This window comes from Gobio gobio (genome assembly GCF_949357685.1).
Source record: "Gobio gobio genome assembly, chromosome: 12".
Lineage (NCBI taxonomy): Eukaryota > Metazoa > Chordata > Actinopteri > Cypriniformes > Gobionidae > Gobio > Gobio gobio.
Window position 1 is genome coordinate 55,870,107 of NC_137105.1, and position 22,860 is coordinate 55,892,966.

The following is a 22,860-nucleotide window of genomic DNA, read 5'->3' on the forward strand; positions in this document are numbered from 1 at the left end:
CACACACACACATGTTGGGTTTTCATGTTTAATGGGGACTTTCCATAGGCGTAATGGTTTTTATACCGTACACACTGTATATTCTATCCCCCTACACTGCCCCTGCCCCTAAACCTACCCACACACACACACACACACACACACACACACTGTCACTCTCACACACACTGTCACTCTCACACACACTGTCACTCTCACACACTCACACACGTACACACACACTCTCTCTCACACACACACACAACACTCACATACGCAGACACACATATACACACACACACACTCTCTCACACACACACACACACCTCACTCTCTCTCTCTCTCTCTCTCTCTCTCACACACACACACACACACACACACACACACACACACACACACACACACACCTCACTCTCTCTCTCTCTCTCTCTCTCTCTCTCTCTCTCTCACACACACACACACACACCTCTCACACACACACACACACACACACACACACCACTCTCTCTCACACACACACACTCACACACACAACACTCACACACGCAACACACACTCACACACAGAGTACACACACACAGCACACACACACACACACATGTTGGGTTTTCATGTTTAATGGGGACTTTCCATAGGCGTAATGGTTTTTATACCGTACACACTGTATATTCTATCCCCCTACACTGCCCCTGCCCCTAAACCTACCCATCACACACACACACACACACACACACACACACACACACACACACACTGCCCCTGCCCCTAAACCTACCCATCACAGGAGATATTCTGCATTTTTACATTTTCAAAAAACATCACTTAGTCTGATTTATAAGATGTTTTCCTCATGGGGACCTAAAAATGTCCACACACACACTCTCTCTCTCTCTCACAAACACACACACATACACACTCACACAGTGTGCACACACAGACACACACACAGACACACACTCTCTCTCTCACACACATTCACACTCACACAGTGTGCACACACACACACACACACACACACACACACACACTCACACAGAGTGCACGCACACACACACACACACACACACACACACACACTCCTTCCTTCCTTCGGAAGCAAAAGCTTGTTATTTACCCACCCCTTATACAGCCATTCAAAATTCCATTATATATTTTTCTATATATACTATATCTTCATAGCACAATAAACATAAAACAAAATGTTTTGCTTTTTGCAAAATAAAGAAAACAAACATGATGCGCGATCTGCAGCCTCTCTCTCAAAGACATTCATTCAGATAGTCTTCAGAAAAGGACCTCTAGCTTAGTGAATACTTGTCTCGCAAACATGAGACATATGTCTAAAGAAACACTGAAATGTCAGGTTTTAAACAATGTAAACCAAATTGAAAACAAATATGCTTTGTTTATGTAATCTGTGAAAAGAGACTGATGTCAGTCACCCGCGAGCCAGTTCATTATCCGCTAATGCGACCACACCCACACAGAGTGCGCTCTTTCAGATTCAAAACTGACGATCCCGCATCAACGCCCACATCAACTCATACAAACACATCTAGTGAAGCGCTGTAACGTTACTTCAGCTACATCGTTTTGAGACGCATTTGAGCAGTAATCCTGGATTATTCTCCTCATGAAAAGCTATTCATTTCTAAGAGCAACTGACTGTAAGGCAGGTAAGTTATGTACGTTTTTGTTGCCCCTGGCTTGGCGTGCTCAGTTGGGGACACTAAATTTTTCTAAATTTTTCAACTAAATATCCAAATAAATCTAATTATTAAAGGGGCTAAATGTGTTTTTCTGAAATTTAAACTCGCGACTGACACCTGTGGCCAAAAAACAGCACTGCTCTCATTTTCTGCTCGCTCTCGCAGTGGTGGTGACGTCACATCCGCAGACAGCGCGGGAAAAGACGACCCGCCAGAAAATAGGAAAAATAGGATATAGGCTTATAGGTGCACCCACTGTGAGCGGACAAGGTGTCAGTATGCTCATCAGGAGATGTTTGAGTCATAAATGGTAAAATAAAAAGGCTATTGTTACGTTTATTTTGGGGAAAAAGTTGCATATAGCCCCTTTAAACTAAATTAACCATATAAACTAAATTACTGATCTAAAGCCCACACTGTCACTGTATGATAATTGAAATGAACTGATGACATCACCGTTTTCTCCAGAATGGCTATACGGCTGAATAAAATTATGTTGCATTATTTTCCTGTTTAACTCTGTAAAGCTGCTTTGAAACAATCTACAATGTTAAAAGTGCTATATAAATAAGGTTGATTTGACTTGACTTTATTCTGTTACCATCTGACGTATTTTGCTTCATATTGATGTTTGAATATTATAGCCTAATGGTATTTTTTTTTATTTAAAGGGGTGGTAAAACACATTCTTTTGAAGGCTTGATTGTGTTTGTGGGGTGCACTGTAACATGTGTTCATGCTTCGTTTTTAAAAATTTTTCATTATTTTTCATATATTTGAACTTTATTCTACACTGCTCTGTCCCTCCTTGTAAAACGGTCTGATGCTTTCCGGGTTGTATGAAGCCAGTCCCTCAAAAATACGCAATGGGCTCAGATTGGTTAGCTGGCCCAGTGTGTTCTGATTCGCTAACCGCCTAGTGCACGTTTGTCGGAAACGCCATGCCCCTTACCTTTACTGGTAGACTGTGCTTTGGTCAGTATTAGAAACAATGGCGTCAATAAAACCATACCAATCTGAGCCCAAATCAGACCCAGAACATTTTAGTGAAGATGATCGAGCAGAACCTGTTCATTCCTCAAGAGTAAAGACAGCGGATCTATAATGATCGCTACTGAATGGCACTTTTGTATTTTTAGAACGATTATAGCCAAATATCTGTGGCAAGAACTATTAACCCAAAACGAACACTAAACACTGGCTTTACTAGTAGCCAAATCAAACACAGAACCATGTTTAGCATGCCTGTAGATAAACAATACATAAAAGCTCTAATCAAAGAATCATTTACACTAATGCCAAGTTCGCTGTTGAGATTTTAACGTTAGTGTTTGTAACGTTAGGTGTTCGTCAGATAACGTTAAGTATGAATGAGCATTTAACAGACTGGTTTGCAGAACAGTGTTGTCATCTGTTTACTTCCTTGCTACAACGTACAATTAACCTATTACAGGAAAACACATCTACGAAAAATAAATCAGACTTACAGGTTGTGGCCCGTAAACAGCTTCTGTTTGTAAATCCAGCTTTCAGGACAAGCCGAGGTGCAAATCCGGCATTGAACTCGCGAAGATTGTGGATGTTTTCCTCCGTGAAATGTGCAGCGGGAGGCGCGCCCGTCGTGCATTCACACTGAACCGCTCATGAATTGCAACGGACGAATATTGTCCATTATGTCACATTTTCCAGTCTTCTCCTCCGACCCCTGTCTGTCTCGTGCTTTATGATGGGCAGCATATATCTGAGACATGTTCCCCTCTGTCTCAAACACATGCATATAACATGCTGTATGTTAAACGCCCATCCCCAGACCTGCAATCAGGATGAAAATAACAGCGTTTCGTCGGCATTGCAGCAACACCACTCCTGCCTATACCACTATACCACAACAACAGCGATACAAAATGGCCTCACCCCCCCTTATTTAATATTCACGGAGGAGGGGTTTATGTAAATATTGAGGCTGGTGATGTCACCAACCCTGGAGGAATGTGTGTAGTCGCCTACTGGCCGTTTGCTGTAGTCCTTAGAAATGGATTTCTTTAAAAGCAAATATATCCCTTTGCTTTAAACTTTGAACGTTGTAACTTTGCAGATGTTGTTTATGCTCAAGCAGCAACATTACACGCTAGCTAAAGTTAGAATAGTGAAATCGTGGTTTACCACCCCTTTAATATCAAAGTTTGTCAGAAATGATTCTGGAGTTTTGTTTTGTAGAAAGTGATTTTTTGTTTTGTAGAAAGGGAATTGCTTTCTTTAAAGTGAATTTCGTTTTGTATAAATTGTATCTTAATTTTAATTATTTATTATTTAATTTTTTTAGCATGAGACTACTTTTAAAAACATAAAAAAATTGTACAAAAAAATTGGAAAAATGCTTTTCTTAGTAATTTTTGTCTTGTTTCTAGTCTAAATATTTAAACATTCTTAAAGGGTTAGTTCACCCAAAAATGAAAATTCTGTCATTAATTACTTACCCTCATGTCGTTCGACACCCGTCAGACCTCCGTTCATCTTCGGAACAGAAATTGAGATATTTTTGTTGAAATCTGATCGCTCTGAAAGGCCTCCATTGACACAATGCACGGTTCACTATCAAGACCCTTTAAGGTACTAAAGACGTCGTTACTAAGTCCATCTCACTACAGTGGTTCTAAAATAACTTTATGAATCGGCGACAATAGGTTTTGTGCGCAAAAAAACCCTAAATAGCCTCTTACATAGTGACGACGATTTCAAAACAAATCATCATGAAGCTTCGAAGCGTTATTAATCACTGAGCCGAATGATGATTCGGATCGCGTGTCAAACCGCCAAACTGCTGAAATTTGGCGATTCAAACCGCTGAATCGACTCAGTGATTAATAACGCTTCGAAGCTTCATGATGATTTGTTTTGAAATCGTTGTCACTATGTAAGACGCTATTTAGGGTTTTTTTGCGCACAAAAACTATTGTCGCCGATTCATAAAGTTATTTTAGAACCACTGTAGTGAGATGGACTTAGTAACGACGTCTTTAGTACCTTAAAGGGTCTTGATAGTGAACCGTGCATTGTGTCAATGGAGGCCTTTCAGAGCATTCAGATTTCAACTAAAATATCTTCATTTCTGTTCCGAAGATGAACAGAGGTCTTACGGGTGTCCAACGACATGAGGGTAAGTAATTAATGACAGAATTTTCATTTTTGGGTGAACTAACCCTTTAAATCAAAATGCATGTACTAGATAAGTACAATTTTCAACTAAATAAGAAGTGCATTTTTTAAGTGTAGTCAAATCTTTTGATCATTTAAAATATAATAGGCCTTTGTTGACTACATTCTAAATAATTTATTCTGGAGTTTTGTTTTGTAGAAAGTGAATTGCTTTCTTTAAAGTGAATTTTGTTCAGAATAATTTGTATCTTTATTTTAATTATTTATTATTATTATTATTTTTTTAGCATGAGACTACTTTCAAAAACAAAAAATAGTACAAAAAATGTTTTAAAAAAATGCTCTTCTTAGTCATTTTTGTCTTGTTTCTAGTCTAAATATTTAAACATTCTTAAATCAAGATGCATTTACTAGATAAGGACAATTTCAACTAAATAAGAAGAGCATCTTTTTGCTCTCTCTGTCAGAAGCTCATTTATTATTCAGCTCATTATGTGGGCTATTATGTTCTTTTTTCATCTCAGGTGAGATTCCAGCATTATTCATTAGCTATCACGCCTCCTCACATACAGGCTTTGTGAATAAAAACTGTCTTACAAATTGTAAATTAATATATTGTTTTATGTGAATGAGTAGGCTCAATGATTCTCACATCAGTTTGAAGCAAAAACTCTAGGCAATAACTGCCATTGGTCAAAAGTCTTGTGAACACATATCTATTGTGTGTTTTGAGGCCTTAATTTTAAAACATTTTTTAGGGATTTTTTAAAAAACCTTGCATAAACATTTTTCTCTCAAAAAATACAAGCATGTACATACATGTTGCTCACATATTATGGTAGCCCAGTTTGTGCTGAAAAAAGTGTAATTACACTTTGCCATTAATGTGTTTATAAGCAACTGAAAAAAGCACAAATGTAAGAGCATGTCAAAACTTCTAAAGGGCCCCAAAACAGCTCAGACTCCTAGGGGTTGAACTAGAGAGACATTTGAGGTTTGTATGAAAGACCTCTGCGCTTTTGTCGAGTTTAATGTTTCATATATAATATAATATAAATGACAATGCTTATTTATCAAATTGTTGTCATTCACGGTTTACTGCTACACCAAAAATCTAGGGCTGTTGCCTTGTGTTGACACCATAGACAAGCTGCAGGCCATTTGAAGTTCATCCCTGGGCCGGACTTTGGACACACTTGTCATTCTATAACTCGTAAAACATTCAAATGTCCAGACAGTCTTGCTGGGTTTTTTTTGACACATTCATGATCATTACTTTTGCTGGTGTTCTGTGACAAGCTTTATGCATGCACTTGAGTGCTTAATTTATATTTATATTTTAAGGCTCATTATTATGGTTTAGTATTTCTTTATAATCCAGAACAATGACGAAAATAATGAAAAATAATGACAAACGAACAACAAGGAAGAACAAAAAATGAACATACAGTACACATAGTATATACAAGCAAGAGATTGTTGTTAGTCACCAGTTTTACTTGTTACCAATGTTATGACAACACAACATTGGCGTCTATTTTCAGGCCTTCCCATTTGGGTTTCTCCAGTGCTGGAAATATGTGTCATAAAGCTCTTTCCTGATCATAACCCTTCTTTTTCCGGGGATATTCCTCTAACCTTTTGTCTTTTGTAATGTCTCTCATCCATCTCTCTTTCTACAGTCTTTCTTTATTTCTCCCTCTTGCTCACTCTCTCTCCTCCACCATCATGAGTGGACATGCCCCCTGCTGATGATTGGCTACAAGTGTGTTATGGTGCTTTGTCCGATCCACTTTCAACAGTGTTTCTCAAAAATCACTTACTGCAACTTTAATGAACATGAATGATAAAATGATTGAATTTCCATGCTCAGTAGTTCATCGTTCATCTTTCATCCAGGCTAGAATGTTAAAATATTTTGTTCCAGGTTCCTGAGTACAGACAAGTGGCAACTTCCTTTACACTCATTGTTATTTCATAATTGTTTTAATGTTATATTATTTCATCTTTTATAGTTTTGCTGGCTGTAATCTCACTGATCATTGCTGTGAGAGTTTGTCATCAGCTCTTCAATCCTCAAACTGTGTCCTGAGAGAGCTGGACCTGAGTAACAATGACCTGCAGGATTCAAGAGCGAAGCTGCTCTCAGATGGGCTGATGAGTCCAAACTGTCATCTGCAGATACTGAGGTATTTAAGAACATATAAAATATAATTTACAGTCAGCCGGTCATAATGTTGGTGTGTGTTTGTAGATGATCTGACTGTTGATGTGTGTGTTCTGCTCTCTTTCAGTCTTGCTGGCTGTAATCTCACTGATCATTGCTGTGAGAGTTTGTCATCAGCTCTTCAATCCTCAAACTGTGTCCTGAGAGAGCTGGACCTGACTAACAATGACCTGCAGGATTCAGGTGTGAAGCTGCTCTCTGATGGGTCGAAGAGTCCAAACTGTCATCTGCAGATACTGAGGTATTTAAGAACATATAAAATATAATTTACAGTCTGCCGGTCATCATGTTGGTGTGTGTTTGTAGATGATCTGACTGTTGATGTGTGTGTTCTGCTCTCTTTCAGTCTTGCTGGCTGTAATCTCACTGATCAGTGTTGTGAGAGTTTGTCATCAGCTCTTCAATCCTCAAACTGTGTCCTGAGAGAGCTGGACCTGAGTAACAATGACCTGCAGGATTCAAGAGCGAAGCTGCTCTCTGATGGGCTGAAGAGTCCAAACTGTCATCTGCAGATACTGAGGTATTTAAGAACATATTAAATATAATTTACAGTCAGCCGGTCATAATGTTGGTGTGTGTTTGTAGATGATCTGACTGTTGATGTGTGTGTTCTGCTCTCTTTCAGTCTTGCTGGCTGTAATCTCACTGATCATTGCTGTGAGAGTTTGTCATCAGCTCTTCAATCCTCAAACTGTGTCCTGAGAGAGCTGGACCTGACTAACAATGACCTGCAGGATTCAGGTGTGAAGCTGCTCTCTGATGGGTTGAAGAGTCCAAACTGTCATCTGCAGATACTGAGGTATTTAAGAACATATAAAATATAATTTACAGTCTGCCGGTCATAATGTTGGTGTGTGTTTGTAGATGATCTGACTGTTGATGTGTGTGTTCTGCTCTCTTTCAGTCATTCTTTTTGACATGGTAATCATAATTGAATTGAGCCATGAGACCAGTGCAGATTCACACACCTATTAAGCACACATACACTGGGGGTGTGTAATATTGGAAAAAAAATAATACCTCAATATTTTCTGGGATTTTGTTGATGAACTATAATTGTATGATATTTTACTGAGTGTGTGTTTTTTGGTCTGGTATCTTGTCTGGTTTAGAACTGTCATGGAGAGCTGACTCCCAAAGATGTTCATGTTCTTCATATTCTGTGCATTGGTCTATCGCAGCAGTGACAGAAATAATCTTTTCCATTAAGTGACAATATTTGACCCCTTAAATAAATTTCCAGAGGCATTTATACCTTTACAGCGTTTCTAACCTTATTAGAAGTGTGCATCTTGTATGACAATTTTTTTTAATTTAATCAATAAATTCAAGTAGAATAAGAGGATGGAGCATATCATGTATAGATAATTTAATAAAATTATTTATATAAATAATAATAAATCAAAACACTGTGTTAAAGGTTGTGTTATTTGTTGCAAAACTCAGTTCCATATTCCACTCAGTTATAAACTTTAAATATATAAATTAATGCTGGCAATCAATAAAAAAAAACTGATTAATCAATCACACATTTTTCAGAGGTTAATCAAAATTAAAAACATTAAGGCCTGGTTTCACAGACAGGGTTTAGATTAAGTCAGGATTAGGCATTAGTTCAATTAGGGCATGTAGGACAAGTAGCTTTTATAAACGTGCCTTAGATAAAAACATTACTGATGTGCGTCTTGAGACAAAACAATGGCACTGACATATTTTAAGATATGCTTTCAGTTAAAACAGCTCAAACATGCATTTTAGTCAGGGACTAAATTAAGCCTCGTCTGTGAAACTGGGGTAAAGATTTTAATATATTTTATAATGTAATAGTTTCACAATTAATCTCTGAATTAATGTAGAAACAACATAAAGGCAGTATATTTAAATACTTAGTATATTTAATGGCATCTTTTTATGAATTAAGGCCATTATCACTGATACTAATACTGCAACTGATGTCTCAGTGAAAATTGACTTTTTGTTTCACTTTTAAAAATTATAGCCATTCAACATTACACTGTGATTGAAAGCTATCAATTTTAACATTTATTAGGCTTAAAAATGTAACAACTTTTTATTTAACCCTCTGGTGTACTTTGTGTCAAAAATGACCAAAAAAATTGGGGACAGGTTTTGAAAAGTGGTCGTAAAACAAACAAACAACTTGACAAAAATAGTCTTTGAGAATCTGTTATTATATATTAAAATCAACAACCTGAAAAAAATGGGCAAATATGTGTGAAAATCACTGGAATTCACAAGCCTTTCTACAGAGAGCTGTAAATCCACTATAGTGATAAAAATGTGCTATTGCGTGATAAAAATGCTCAATGTGTCCACCGGATGGCACCGATCTCATTAAAAAAATTGCTTTCATGAGGCCTAGGCTTGACTCTAAAATGAAATACAGCTTTAATAATTAATTATACATTTTTGATTATATTCAATGGGAAAAAATGGGTCATAATTATTGCATACATATTAATTATAAATCATAAAATTATCTCAAAACACCAAAAAAGAAAAGAAAAAATATTATTGAACAAAAATATATTTCATTGATTTTACTTAAAACATTTTTTATCTTAGTCCCGCCCTCCGGGTCATTTTTGACCTGAAAGTCCTGAGTGTGACCCATAAATGAAGTACCCTAGAGGGTTAAGTGAATATAAAACAATCTTCACATTAACCCATAATTAATGTCATATTTACCTGTGCCCTTACTACCAGTCTAACAGATAAATATATACAAATTGAATAAAGTTATCAAAGAGACTGCACTGCATAAATTATACATTAAATAAAGATTAATCCTTATTAAAGCTACAATTTTCTTTGTTACCTTTTGTTCTTTGACTAATATTAATGACAGACAGATTTAGTGGCGGATTTGACACGTATCCCATTTTCTCACAACTCTTTACGTTCATTGAAGACTTTAACTCATTTACAGTTTTTTACAATCGCAATGACAATTTCTTTCAATATTTTTAACACATTTCTTAAACTCTTAATGCACCAACACACCTACATCACGCAATTGCCAAACGATTCATTTCATGCTCAAAATCACACATTGTAAACTTAACGCCAAAACTAATTTTCAAAATACAATAATTCACTAACACACTATACCTACCAAAACCCTAACACACGTTCCCTTCAGGAACATTTAGTCAATCACAGCACAATGTTATAAAAACACTAACACTAGATGGAATTACAGAAACTGCATTATTTTATGTGTCAGGTCTGCCCTTATACAACAGACATTATATTTTATTGATCATAGATTGTGTGTCTTTTGAAGACTCCACATTTTTGTTTTGTTGGGTTTAGTAAATGCATGCATTTTGTTTCTTTTGCTGCAGAAATTCAATACAAAAAATGAATGACCCATCTCAGAGTAGCTTGCAAAATGCCTGTTCTTCATTTAGGAGGTTTCCTCTGCCCCCTGAGGGAGCTGTTGAATTCTTAGATGGACAAAATACAGTTAGGGACCAGAGGCATACAGTCACTGTAATACATGGTAAAATAATTTACACTTTGCAGTAGGAGAAGCCCTTATACAATGTCCTACCTGTTGGTTTCTTGAAAAATCTGAATAATGGATGCCACTGTGTCCTGGCTGAGTTTTGGCTGTACTCGTTCACCAGCCTCTCTGTATGATAGCCTGTGGTTTATGACATGGTCAATGATAGTAGCTCTTATTTCATCAGTTACCCTAAATCTACCTTGCCCTTTTCCAGGCATTCCTCTCCCATGCCCTTGTCCCACTCCTCTCCCTTGTCCTGGTACTCGTCTTCCTCTCCCTCGTGCAGGCCTTTTTCTGACTTTCTTCGTGTTGCTCTATATTGTTCCTTTTTCACACAAGAGTAGCCCAAATAGCAAAAGTTATGCATTTTAAAGCAAAAACACATTAGCGTAAACGAAGCCACAGACGGTACATTCACAGAAAGCACATTCTCTTTGTCTTGTTGTGGCTTTAATGACAGAAAATGCAGATGCGTTACATATTTTTAACGCGTCAAACTAAAAGATGTTCAGAAAAACAGCATTCTTGATCGTGTGATAACTCATATCATAGGCTTATGTTATAAATATAAAAAAACAGGAACTCATTGAATGGATATTTTTTATCATTTTGATGACATTTCTGCCCCAATATAATGAGACCTCAAGAGAGCTCAAAACTCTTCAGATCGCTGAACTTAGTGGAAAATTTATAGAAAAGTATCATTCTCTGTAAAGACACGAGGTGTGAACATATGAGAATTCAAAATCATTATCTTTATAAATGTGAGCTCTTTTGGGCTAAAAGCCTTAATGGAGCTGTTTACTGTAGCCATGTGATCACAAATAAATGTGAGGAGACGCAATTCAATATGTGTGTCCTTGTTTCACATTATTAATGTGAAACAATAATAAATTTGATTATGTCCTCAAAGCTCGCAGTCAGACCAATGGTCCGGCCATGCCTCTAACACACACTCACACACATACAGGGAGTGCAGAATTATTAGGCACGTTGATTTTCTGATCAAATTTTTTTTCCAGGCACATTTGACCAATTCCAAACCACAGTAATCCTAATAACTACTTTAATAATGTATAAGTGATATATAATTGTTCATGAAGGCTGGAAATGAAAATCACCTTATATTCAGGTGTGCAGAATTATTTGGCATGTTTTCTTTTACAGATAAATTGAGCCAAAAAAGAGATTTAACTCAGACTGAAAAGTCAAAAAGTATTAAATGCCCATGAGAAGGATGCAATACTAATGCAATACTAGACATTGCAGTTAAGGCATGACCATTGGACAGTGAAATGCTCGTTGGGTCAGCAGGATCTGACAAAAACAGGTGGTGAAGAAAAGACACCTGTTAACTGCAAAAGAATTAAGAATTAAGGTGAAGAATTAAGGGTGAAACCATCAGGAACCCTTTAGTCTCCAGCGCCACCATTTTCCAGAGCTGCAACCTACCTGGAGTCTCCAGAAGTGCAAGGTGTCAGGATCTCAGAGACTTCAGTTAGGTAAAGAATCCTAAAAAATGACCCCCACTAGATAAGAATCACAAGCTGAAGTGTTGTAAAATACATGAAGAAGGTTTTTTTTATAGGCTTTATGGACAGATAGGTTGAGAGTGACCCTTGAAGGACCAGCACCACATCCTCTAGTACCACTGTTTGAAGAATTCATCTTCCAGAATCTGGCAGTACGTTTTGGGAGTTAATTTTTAGTCCATCTCTGCAAAACGGACTTCAGGATGGACTAAAATGAACTCCCAAAACGTACTGCCAGATTCTGGAAGATGAATTCTTCAAACAGTGGTACTAGAGGATGTGGTGCTGGTCCTTCAAGAGTCATTCTCAACCTATAAAGCCTATAAAAAAGCAGGCTTCATGTATTTTACAACACTTCAGCTTATGATTCTTATTTAGTGGGGGTCATTTTTTAGGATTCTTTACCTAACTGAAGTCTCTGAGATCCTGACACCTGCACTTCTGGAGACTCCAGGTAGGTTGCAGCTCTGGAAAATGGTGGAGCTGGAGACTAAAGGGTTCCTGATGATTTCACCCTTAATTCTTCACCTTAATTCTTAATTCTTTTGCGGTTAATAGGTGTCTTTTCTCCGCCACATGTTTTTGTCTGACCCTGCTGACCCAACGAGCATTTCACTGTCCAATGGTCATGCCTTAACTGCAATGTCTAGTATTACACTAGTATTGCATCCTTCTCATGGGCATTTAATAATTTTTGACTTTTCAGTCTGAGTTAAATCTCTTTTTTGGCTCAATTTATCTGTAAAAGAAAACATGCCTAATAATTCTGCACACCTGAATATAAGGTGTTTTTCATTTCCAGCGTTCATGAACAATTATATATCACTTATACATTATTAAATACTAAATTAATAGTAGTTATTAGGATTACTGTGGTTTGGAATTGGTCAAATGTGCCTGGAAAAAAAATATGATCAGAAAATCAACGTGCCTAATAATTCTGCACTCCCTGTACACTCACACACAAATTCACGTACACATGCACTCACAAACACATTCGCAGACGCACAGTAAATTAATCAAAGCACGTTTAAAACCTCAGCCAATGAAATATCACAGTTAAACACAGAAACTTCATCATTCACAGAAATGTAAATGTGAATTTCTGGAGGACTGCATGTATTATTATATTTATTTTTTTAAGTGTGTTTATTGAATTACTACTGATATATTTAACTGAGTAGCATTATTGCTGATGTTTGAAAATCCAGTGTGTTTTAATTTGTTAAGACAAATATGAAAATGTTTTTGGTGAGACGTATAAAGAGAACTAAATAGATGACAAGGCTGTTTTGATCCATATGTAGGTTGTCTGGCTGTATGGTGACAGAGGACGGCTGTGATTTTGTGTCTTCAGCTCTGAGTTCAAACCCCTCACATCTGAGAGAGCTGGATCTGAGCTACAATCACCCAGGAGATTCAGGAGTCAAGCTACTCTCGGACAAACTGGAGGATCTGAAATGCTCACTACAGATACTCAAGTGTGTCAAACACTGATACTGACATAATGAACGCATGTGTGCATGATGTATATTTACATTAATGTGTGTTTGTGTGTTTATAGTGTTGATCATGGAGGGGAGATAAGGATCACAGCAGGACCACGAAAGTGTATGTCTACAAAAACACACACACACACACACACACACACACACACACACACACACAAACACACACATGTTGGATTTTTGTATCTTCGTGGGGACTTACTTCTATTGTTATTATATTGATGTAACATATTTTCTGTCCCCTAAGCCCATACCCCTAAACCTACCCTTCACTAGGGCTGTATACCTTGGAGAACCTGGCGATACGATACATACCTCGATACACAGGTCACGATTCGATATGTACCTCGATACAGAGCTGTCTCGATACGATTTGATACAATGTGATACGATTCAATAAAAATACATGGGCCAGAGCCAATTAGTTAATGCTGAACACATTTACTCAATTTATTGAAGACAAAAGTGCATTATAACAAAGTGCATTTTGCTTAAATATTTGCAACTTTAAGTGCTCTGATTAATTGTACACAAATTGTATTAATCTGGAAATTACCACAAATCAACATTTAACTTTCCAAGGGTACAGTCTGAGCTCCCACAAGCACACAATCTTCTTCTTATTATTCTTCTTATTAAATCTTCTTATAATTTTTTTTTGTGACACCATGTACTGCCATAACATATTTCACTATGAAATCACTTAAATGCTACATCTTGCTTTAACATTTGGCACAACAACAAATCTAATCTACCTCATAACAGGATGGATTTTTAAAATCTTAAGGCTAAACCAGGTTTGTCCTCAAAAAGGCAGGTTGAACAAAAATCACTGCAGCAACAAAACAATAACCTGAGGATACTCTTGGTAATGCTAGCTTTATCCTATGACTTAAGATTTTTGTTCAAAAACAGAAGTTGGTCAACATGCTTTGAGCTTAGTACACTTCTCTCTGCGGTTACAATATCGCCTGCCGTAGAGAAAACGCGCTCGGAGGAGACACTAGTCCCTGGAATGCACAGGTACACTTTGGCAAGGCGTGACATTAGTGGATATTCATTCTGGTGCTCTTTCCACCAACTGAGTGGACTTCCCTCAGCAAGAGACTTCCGCTCCGCTGCGACGCTCATATTTGCGTCGTTGTCAGTCACAATAGCTGGGTCTTTGGATACGAGGTCCCACTCCTCCAGCGCCGCTTTCAGTAACTCTGCAATGTTTGACCCCGTATGGCTCTTGTGCATGGCTCGCGTTTGTAAAACGTGCGACATCAGTTCCCACTCCTCGTTAACGTAATGGCAAGTGATTGTAACAAAAGCTTCCGTGGCTCGCGATGTCCACCCATCACAAGTCAGTGCCACTTGTGGGGCAGAACTCAGGGCTGACTTAACATTGTCTTTGACTTTGTCATACATCCTCGGTACTGCTTTGTCGGTCATGTAGCTGCGGGTAGGGATCACATAACGGGGATCTAACGTGTTGATCATAAAGCGAAAGCCTGTGTTCTCGACAACACTGTCGGGACATAAACCTTTGCAAATATAATGCACCTGAAGCTTGGATGTTGTGTTGTCTAAAGTAGATTGCGTGGGGTCCCATGTTTTTTTGGGCTGCGGCGAAGCTAGCTTGTCTGCATGGTGTCTTTGCAGGTGGGCGCGCAGGTTAGTTGTTTTACCGGTGTAGCGTATAGAAGCCTGGCAATGCTTGCAGATTGCATTTGTTTTATCGATCCCTTGGTTTCCTTCCTTTGCTTTAAAACCAAAATGTGTCCAAACATCTGCCTTTAGGGACAACGGCGCTTCTAAAATCTTTGACATTTTCCATGACTTTTTTGAAAATCGCGGGCGTCGCTGCGCCCCCTAAAGGCTGGGCGGAGTATCGATACTAAGGGCTAGAATGTCGATACTGTATCTTTTTTTATTATATCTGTATGTATCTAAGAATCAATATTTTGCAATTTTTACAATTTTTTTACAATTTTAAATAAGCATAATTTATTAATTTTTCTCATTTGAACCACTGGCTGGTCCCCACAATGATCTCTGGTTTTACTACCAAATGTCCTCACAATGGAGCCCAGCTAACAAAATGACCCCATTTTCAAAACGTTGTGGGAACTTTGATTTGAAATGTTTCTTTAATGTTAAAATGTCTGGTTTTCTTGTTATTAATTGAATGTTGTTTAAATATTACAGTACCATCAGTACAACATGCAAGAATGAGAAGACTTTTAAAAGAAAGTTAAGGTTATACTTCCACACAATTAAGAATCATGTAATTGCACATTTTTTAAATAGTTTTCTATTGGCTGTGAGCATGTTGTGCTCTTTATGCGCCCTGGGCACCTTGCGTTTTAAAGGGGTGATGAATTGAGAAATCAACTTCAAACCTCAACTTGTGATCCGACTTGTGGAGCTAAACGGATCGCGCTACAGAGCAATAAACATGCCTGTTCTAGCTCACGTACGTAAGACATTGCACTAGGGATGGGCGATATGGCCTAAAATCCATTTTGCGATATACATTGCAGCCTCTTGCAATAATGATATATATCGCGATATATAAATTATAATAGACCCATTTCAGAACAGGTTACATAGACCCTAAGGAAAGCCAAACCATAAGGAAACATATTTCAAACAAAGTTTCTTACCTGCAGCCTAATGTAACGTATTTGGTTTTAAACATTTTGTTCCCTTAATGAAATTAAAACTGGTGTCTTGTTAATAAAGGATCGGATACTGTGAATTAGGGAATAGGTGTAACATGAATCCACTGGAGAGGCAAGTTTACGAACCCAAGTGCAGTTTATTCCAAAATCAAAATTCAAAACATAAAAGAAGACTTGACTTGGCAATACAAAAACAGACTAGACTAGACTTGACTTGACTTTACAACAGAAACTCACCATCAGTGGTTACACGATCAATATCAGATAAAGACACATGGCAAACATGAGGGCTTCACCCTCTCGAGTCGAAGGTCGCGCCGGTGCGATCAGCTCTTTTTTTCTTATCAGTGCCAAAGAGACTCAAATAACTCTGTCGTTTTTATCATTCAGGCAAGTGTTATACATCATTATAATCTGTTAAGTTTAAATGTGTTGTGTACAGTCACAATAAAAACAAAATGTTTTGCTTTTTGCATAATAAAGAAAACAAACATGATGCGCGATCTGCAGCCTCTCTCTCAAAGACATTAATTCAGATAGTCTTCAGAAAAGGACCTCTAGCTTAGTGAATACTTGTCTCACAAACATGAGACATATGTCTAAAGAAACGTTGAAATGTCAGGTTTTAAACAATGTAAACCAAATCGAAAACAAATATGCTGTGTTTATGTAATCTGGTTGAAAAGTGATAGATGTCAGTCTTTCGCGAGCCAGTTCATTATCCGCTAATGCAACCACGCCCACGGAACACGCGCTTTATTGAGATTCAAATACTGAGACGCCCACACATCAACTCAAATAAACACATCAAGTACTGCTATAGCCTACTTCAGTTACATCGTTTTGACACGCGTTGCGAAGAAAAGCTCATGAAGAAACCTAATGAAAAGCTGTTCATTTCTTAAAGCAAGGGATGATTGTAAGGTAGGCTTTATTCTGTTAAGTTTATTCTGTTAGCATCTGTGAATATTAAACGCACAAAGACCGTTTAAATATGAATCCTGCTGCATGTCATACATGCAAGACTGTTTAGACAAGATTTATTTGGCCTGTTTTGGACAGATTATAATGTGTTTATTGTAAAAGAGCCTAGTGTCACAGCAATAAAGCTTTTATTCACAAATGTCTGCTCAGATGCTATAAATATAGTACCAGTCAAACGTATTTTTCTACACATTGATATTTAAATATTATAGCCTAATGTTATTTTTTTAATTTAATATCAATGTTTGTTTTATCGAGTTAATATAGAGTTTTATTTTGTAGAAAGGGATTTTTTTTGTAGATAGTGAATTGCTTTCTTTAAAGTGAATTTCGTTTTGTATAAATTGTATCTTCATTTTAATTATTTATTATTTAATTTTTTACCATGAGACTACTTTCAAAAACAAAAAATAAAATGGCACAAAAAATGTAGAAAAAATGTTCTTAGTAATTTTTGTCTTGTGATTCTCACATCAGTTTGAAGCAAAAACTCAATGCAAATACACCCTGGAGTCAAAAGTCTTGTGAACACATATCTATTGTGTGTTTTGAGGCCTTAATTTTTTTTTAATTTTTTAATTTATTTAAAGCGAGTTAAAAACGGAGCACCAAAAGCAGTCACACACTCAACAATATTCATAGTGTACAATGGCAGGTTTATTAGAAAGCTAGACTAGGAATCGAGAGCAGAGGTGAAACGCAAAGGAATATTCTGTGTGTGTTTATTAATGTTGTGGGATAGTTCACACACAAAATGCAATTCTGTCCTCATTTACTCATCATGTCATTGCAAACCCATAAGACTTTTGTTCATCTTTAAAACATAAATGAATATATTTTTAATTAAATATTATAAATTATATTTCTGTGCCTCCATTGACAGTCCAGGTCCAATCAACAGAAACTCACTGTGCCTGCATGATGAGCAAGAACCAATGAGGTTTGTTCTGCTGTGTCATGTGAGCATGTTTGAGCTTCTGTTTACCATATTTAAATCACTCTATGCATTTCAGTTAAGGGTTGAGTGTGTGAGTCTCACACTGAATGAGAGTTGACAGCCCTGCTATAACAATATAAACATAAAACACATTAAGACTTGGTAATAGTCATAGATCGTTCAGACTGTGTTCCTTCACGAGCCGCTTGTGCAACTAAATCTGCAACCTAAACAAGTTGTGTCGCTGTCAATGGAGGGACAGAGAGCTCTCAGATTTCATCAAGAAGATCTTCATTTGTGTTCTGAAGATGAACGAAGGTCTTGCGGGTTTGAAACGACATGAGGGCGAGTGAATGATGTCAGAGCTGTAATGTGTGTGTGAACTCACCCTTTAAGTGCTTGTGAGAGAGATGTGTGTTCAGCTGATGGTCTCAGCTCATTCCCTCAGAGAGGAGCAGAGAGGGCGAATGCTCCACCTGTAAAGTGAACACACTGACTCAAGTTATCACTTCACTGTTATTAGAAGATGAGCAGGAGATATCTTTAGTTTGGCTACTTCAGACTGAACTCGACTCATATAAGCCACAAGAAAACAAGAAAATATCACAATTATTCTGAATAAACCAAGGCTCAATGGAGTATTCAAACTTCTTTTTGGAGTAAAGGCTCACACAGAATATTTCCTTTAACTGGTGATGGTGATTTATGAATATGTCTCACATCAGACCGTGGTGTATAAACATCACTTGCCTCTCAGGGAAGGTTCATGAACTCCTGTGAGTTCTTATGTGTGGATCATGAAGAGAGCATCTTCTCTTTTGAAGAAGTCATTAGGATTCATTCATTAATATAAAGTTCTGACAGAGCTACTAGTGATGGGCAGTTTTATTTCCACTGCTAGTTATCAATAATGCATCATCAATCTACATCTAAGAGGAATGAGATTGTTTCTAATAACCCAATCATAATGTGTGGCATTGCGTTTGAGCTGAAGCTGAAGAATGAACACTGGGAAACTGAGTAAACCCAACCCAACACATCAAATATGAGATTAATCAACATATTACAATGTAGGGGTGACCCCGAATAGTTGAAGATTCGACAGGAAGAGCCTGATTCCACTACCAATCTCACAGTTGAATCTTCGCAGAGGTGTTATGAAACGAGGATCATGCCCTTTAGGCTGTATGGGGTGCTCAATAGCCCCTTTCACACACAGTCTTTACTGGTAAATGATCATCTTTGACCGTTGAGCCACGTCTCGCAGCTTCAACACTCGAGACCCAGCCTTCTTCTCCATTCATCAGCGCTGCGGCTCTGCAGTTTGATACTATTATACCCGTCTTGTGTTTTTAAGAGCAAACACGCGTTCTGTTTGATCATTCCTTATGCCTTTCACAAGACGTCATATGTTGTCAAATTGAACAGATAGTGAAACTAAAGCACTTCTTCTCATGCGGGCGGATGAAGAGCGGCGCAGCGTTTAAAGAATTGACCGTATTTTGGTGCTGATGTGTGAACGGTCTCTTACCGGTAAAAAGTCAGAACGCCGTTGCTAATTTCCCGGGATTGCTGTGTGAAAGCGGCTAATCTGATTACACACACCGGTTTATACACATACGACTTATTGCGTTTTTAATTTGTATTTATTAGAAAGGTATATTCTGTTCTAATTTAATTCTGTAAATGAATGTTTGATAGTTTTTCAGAGCATCAGTGTTGCGCTACTGAGAGTGTGCTAGCACAGGCCGATTTAATTTGCAGATCTGCAGTTTGGCCTTTCTGCAGTTATTCATTTTTGTATTTTTTTAGGTTTATTTATCCAAAATGTTTTTCTACATTTTCTTCTATATCTTTGTGATGTTCTGTACATTGTGGCTTTAAAATGTTTTGAGGACTCGTTTGAATGTTTATAACTAATGAATATTGTTATAAAGTGTGTTAATATTTGAATATTTCAACTAATGCTCTAAACTATAGAGAAGCCTCCAGTTTTATAATAATAACTATAGTCATAACTCTTTAATAAGAGTAAAGATATAATGAATATATAATCTAGTGAACTCTCTAGAGTTATTTTTCTAGTTAACTGTGGAGTTTATTGTCATTGAATGGCTTTCCGGAGGTAAATGTAATGTTGCGTGACATTGTTCTCAAGCTTGACGTCTTTCTGCGGTTGAAACACTGATGGATGATCACATGACACAGGATTGATGTCAGTCAGTTGTTCTGTATCTTCTGATGTTCATTCATGTTTATTTGCTGCTGTAACTCGTAGTGAAGAGGAAGAGATGCCGCTTGAACTGAGGCGCTACAGCGATCTGTCACGCCACATTAAACAGAGGAAAACACATTTATTGAGTGAATTTCAGAATAAAACGGACAGAATTTGAGGCTTTGTTTTGTCATATTGAGAGTGACCTGCTCTGAGTTGTGTGTCGGCGTGTGGTCAGTGTCCTCTTTGCTCTGAGATGTGTTTTTTCAGTCTTTGACTGGAGACGTCACACATAATAAACACACATGACTGACAAAGACCGAGTGTGTCAAGTCAACTTTATTTATATAGCGCTTTTTACAATGCAGATTGTTTCAGAGCAGCTTCACAGTGTTAAACAGGACAATAATGCAACAGAATTTGATTGGGCCGTACAGCCGCTCCGGAGAAAACGGTGATGTCATCAGCTCATGTCAATTATCATACAGTGACAATGGGCAGATCAGTCATTTAGTGGAACATTTAGTGTCCCCAACTGAAGCCGAGTGTGTGAGTCTCACACTGAATGGCCCTCATTTATCAAAAGTGCGTACACCAAATTTCCAGCGTACACCCAAAACCACAGTGACTTTGAGATTTATCAATATGGCCGTTGGCGTACGGCACGCTCAAATCCTACGCCAGCTCAGGAGGTGGTGTACGCACGTTTTGAGTTTGTGCGAAAATGCGCAGAAAAACAATTTCTAACACCACAAAACGCACTGACAAAGATATGCTATATTATGACCCACTGTAAAAAAACAACAACAACAACAACAACTAAAGCCCCATTCGCACGGGATAAGTAGGCTATTATCCGGGGACCTGATAATTTAGAAAGTGATTTAGAAATTACTCCCCCACATCTGAATTTTGCTTGGCACATTCGCACGAGATAAGCTGTGATTTTACTCGAATTTACTGACTTATCTCCCGGATATGATGTAAAGACTTGAAAATGTTTTTTCGTTATAGATATAGCTGTATAAAATTATAAACAGTCGTATCGATATCATTTTGATTGTTTTATAGTAATAAAAATAATTTCGTTCAGTTAGAGAACAGACGCAATTAAAAAAATCTCATTCTAAAGTGAAAGTAATCCGCGCGGCCGCACGGGAATTCATAACAGTGCACATATGCAGCCTAGCTCCATTCTTCGTGAAAGATAAAGATAGAAATGCGCACAGGACACAAAAACCTTGAAAAAATGATATACGATCCGCCTAATCCCGGCCAAATCACAGAGATGCCGATTCACAGGGACTATATTATCACAGGACCGGTGTTTGGCGAAATATGGAAGGTCATTTGCGTGGAAATATTTACATTACATATTACAGACATGGCCGATTCGCAAGGGATTAAGATCACAGACATTCTCTGCAATTATTACAAATCACCAGAGGTGCCCACAATAGGCTACTAATCCCGTGCGAATAGGGATATAGTAATTATAAACTTCAGTGTTTATTTTTCTGCAACATGGACTTCAGTGTTTAATTTGTGTAACTTTACCAAAGCATTTGATTTGTAGGCATATGCATTCCTCCAGTTGAGCCTGTGCGCTTTACCTGACGTTGGTTAGACCCGGCAGCTGCGCACGCACTGGGACTGAACATAATTCAGACTGACAAAATAATAAAAATGACATTCTTCTTCTTTTAAATAATAATAAAATAAATAATAATAATAACGACATTCTTCTTCTAAATAATAATAAGCGTCATTAATAATACAAATCATAATAATAATAAGAATCTTACAAATTGTCATGCAATTATTAATGTGAATGAATGGTCCACATCACCTCATCATCACTATTGTACACCCCAATACATGTGACGTGATACGAAATTAAATGCTAATTATTTCAAAACACGTGCTGTAAAATAATGAATTGTGAGGTAATTTCTCATCCAAACAGCTTTAAACTGGATTTCCACCGGACACCTTTTTGTGGGCGCCTTTAATCCCACTCTTTAAACTCCCAAATAAAACAATTTAGTTTTTTTCCACTTCCCTGGTGATGGTCTCGATCTCCACGTCAGAGAAGTTTCGCTTCTTTGCCGTCTTCCGAGTGTCCATGGCGTAAAATGAGGGCGTGGGGGAGGCGGAGACTTGAATATATAGGGGCGTGTTATTCTAATGACGATCGTTTTCAGCCGCTGCATTTATCAAGGGCAGGTTTTGTGTACGCCTGGATTTCAGAGATGCGCACAGCTTCATAAATCAGGCGGTGAGAGGAGTGTAAGCATAATCTTACGCCAACATATACGCCTGTTTCTACACAAGATTGATAAATGAGAGTCGCCAGCCCTGCTATAATAATATAAACATAAAACACACATTAAGACTTGCTAATAGTCAAAG

At 37.6% G+C, this 22,860-nt stretch overlaps 1 protein-coding gene across 1 annotated transcript in view; it reads left to right on the forward strand.

Annotated features, from left to right (window-relative positions):
- The window catches only part of LOC307134799 (uncharacterized protein), a gene marked incomplete at its 3' end in the record, with an annotated part of 36,158 nt that overhangs the window by 2,830 nt on the left and 10,468 nt on the right, over positions 1-22,860 (forward strand). Inside the window, exons 2-7 of the mRNA XM_079830796.1 lie at positions 6,860-7,033; positions 7,139-7,312; positions 7,418-7,591; positions 7,697-7,870; positions 13,443-13,616; positions 13,700-13,746. Coding sequence (XP_079686922.1) covers positions 6,860-7,033; positions 7,139-7,312; positions 7,418-7,591; positions 7,697-7,870; positions 13,443-13,616; positions 13,700-13,746 — 917 coding nt within the window. The remainder of the gene's footprint in view (positions 1-6,859; positions 7,034-7,138; positions 7,313-7,417; positions 7,592-7,696; positions 7,871-13,442; positions 13,617-13,699; positions 13,747-22,860) is intronic.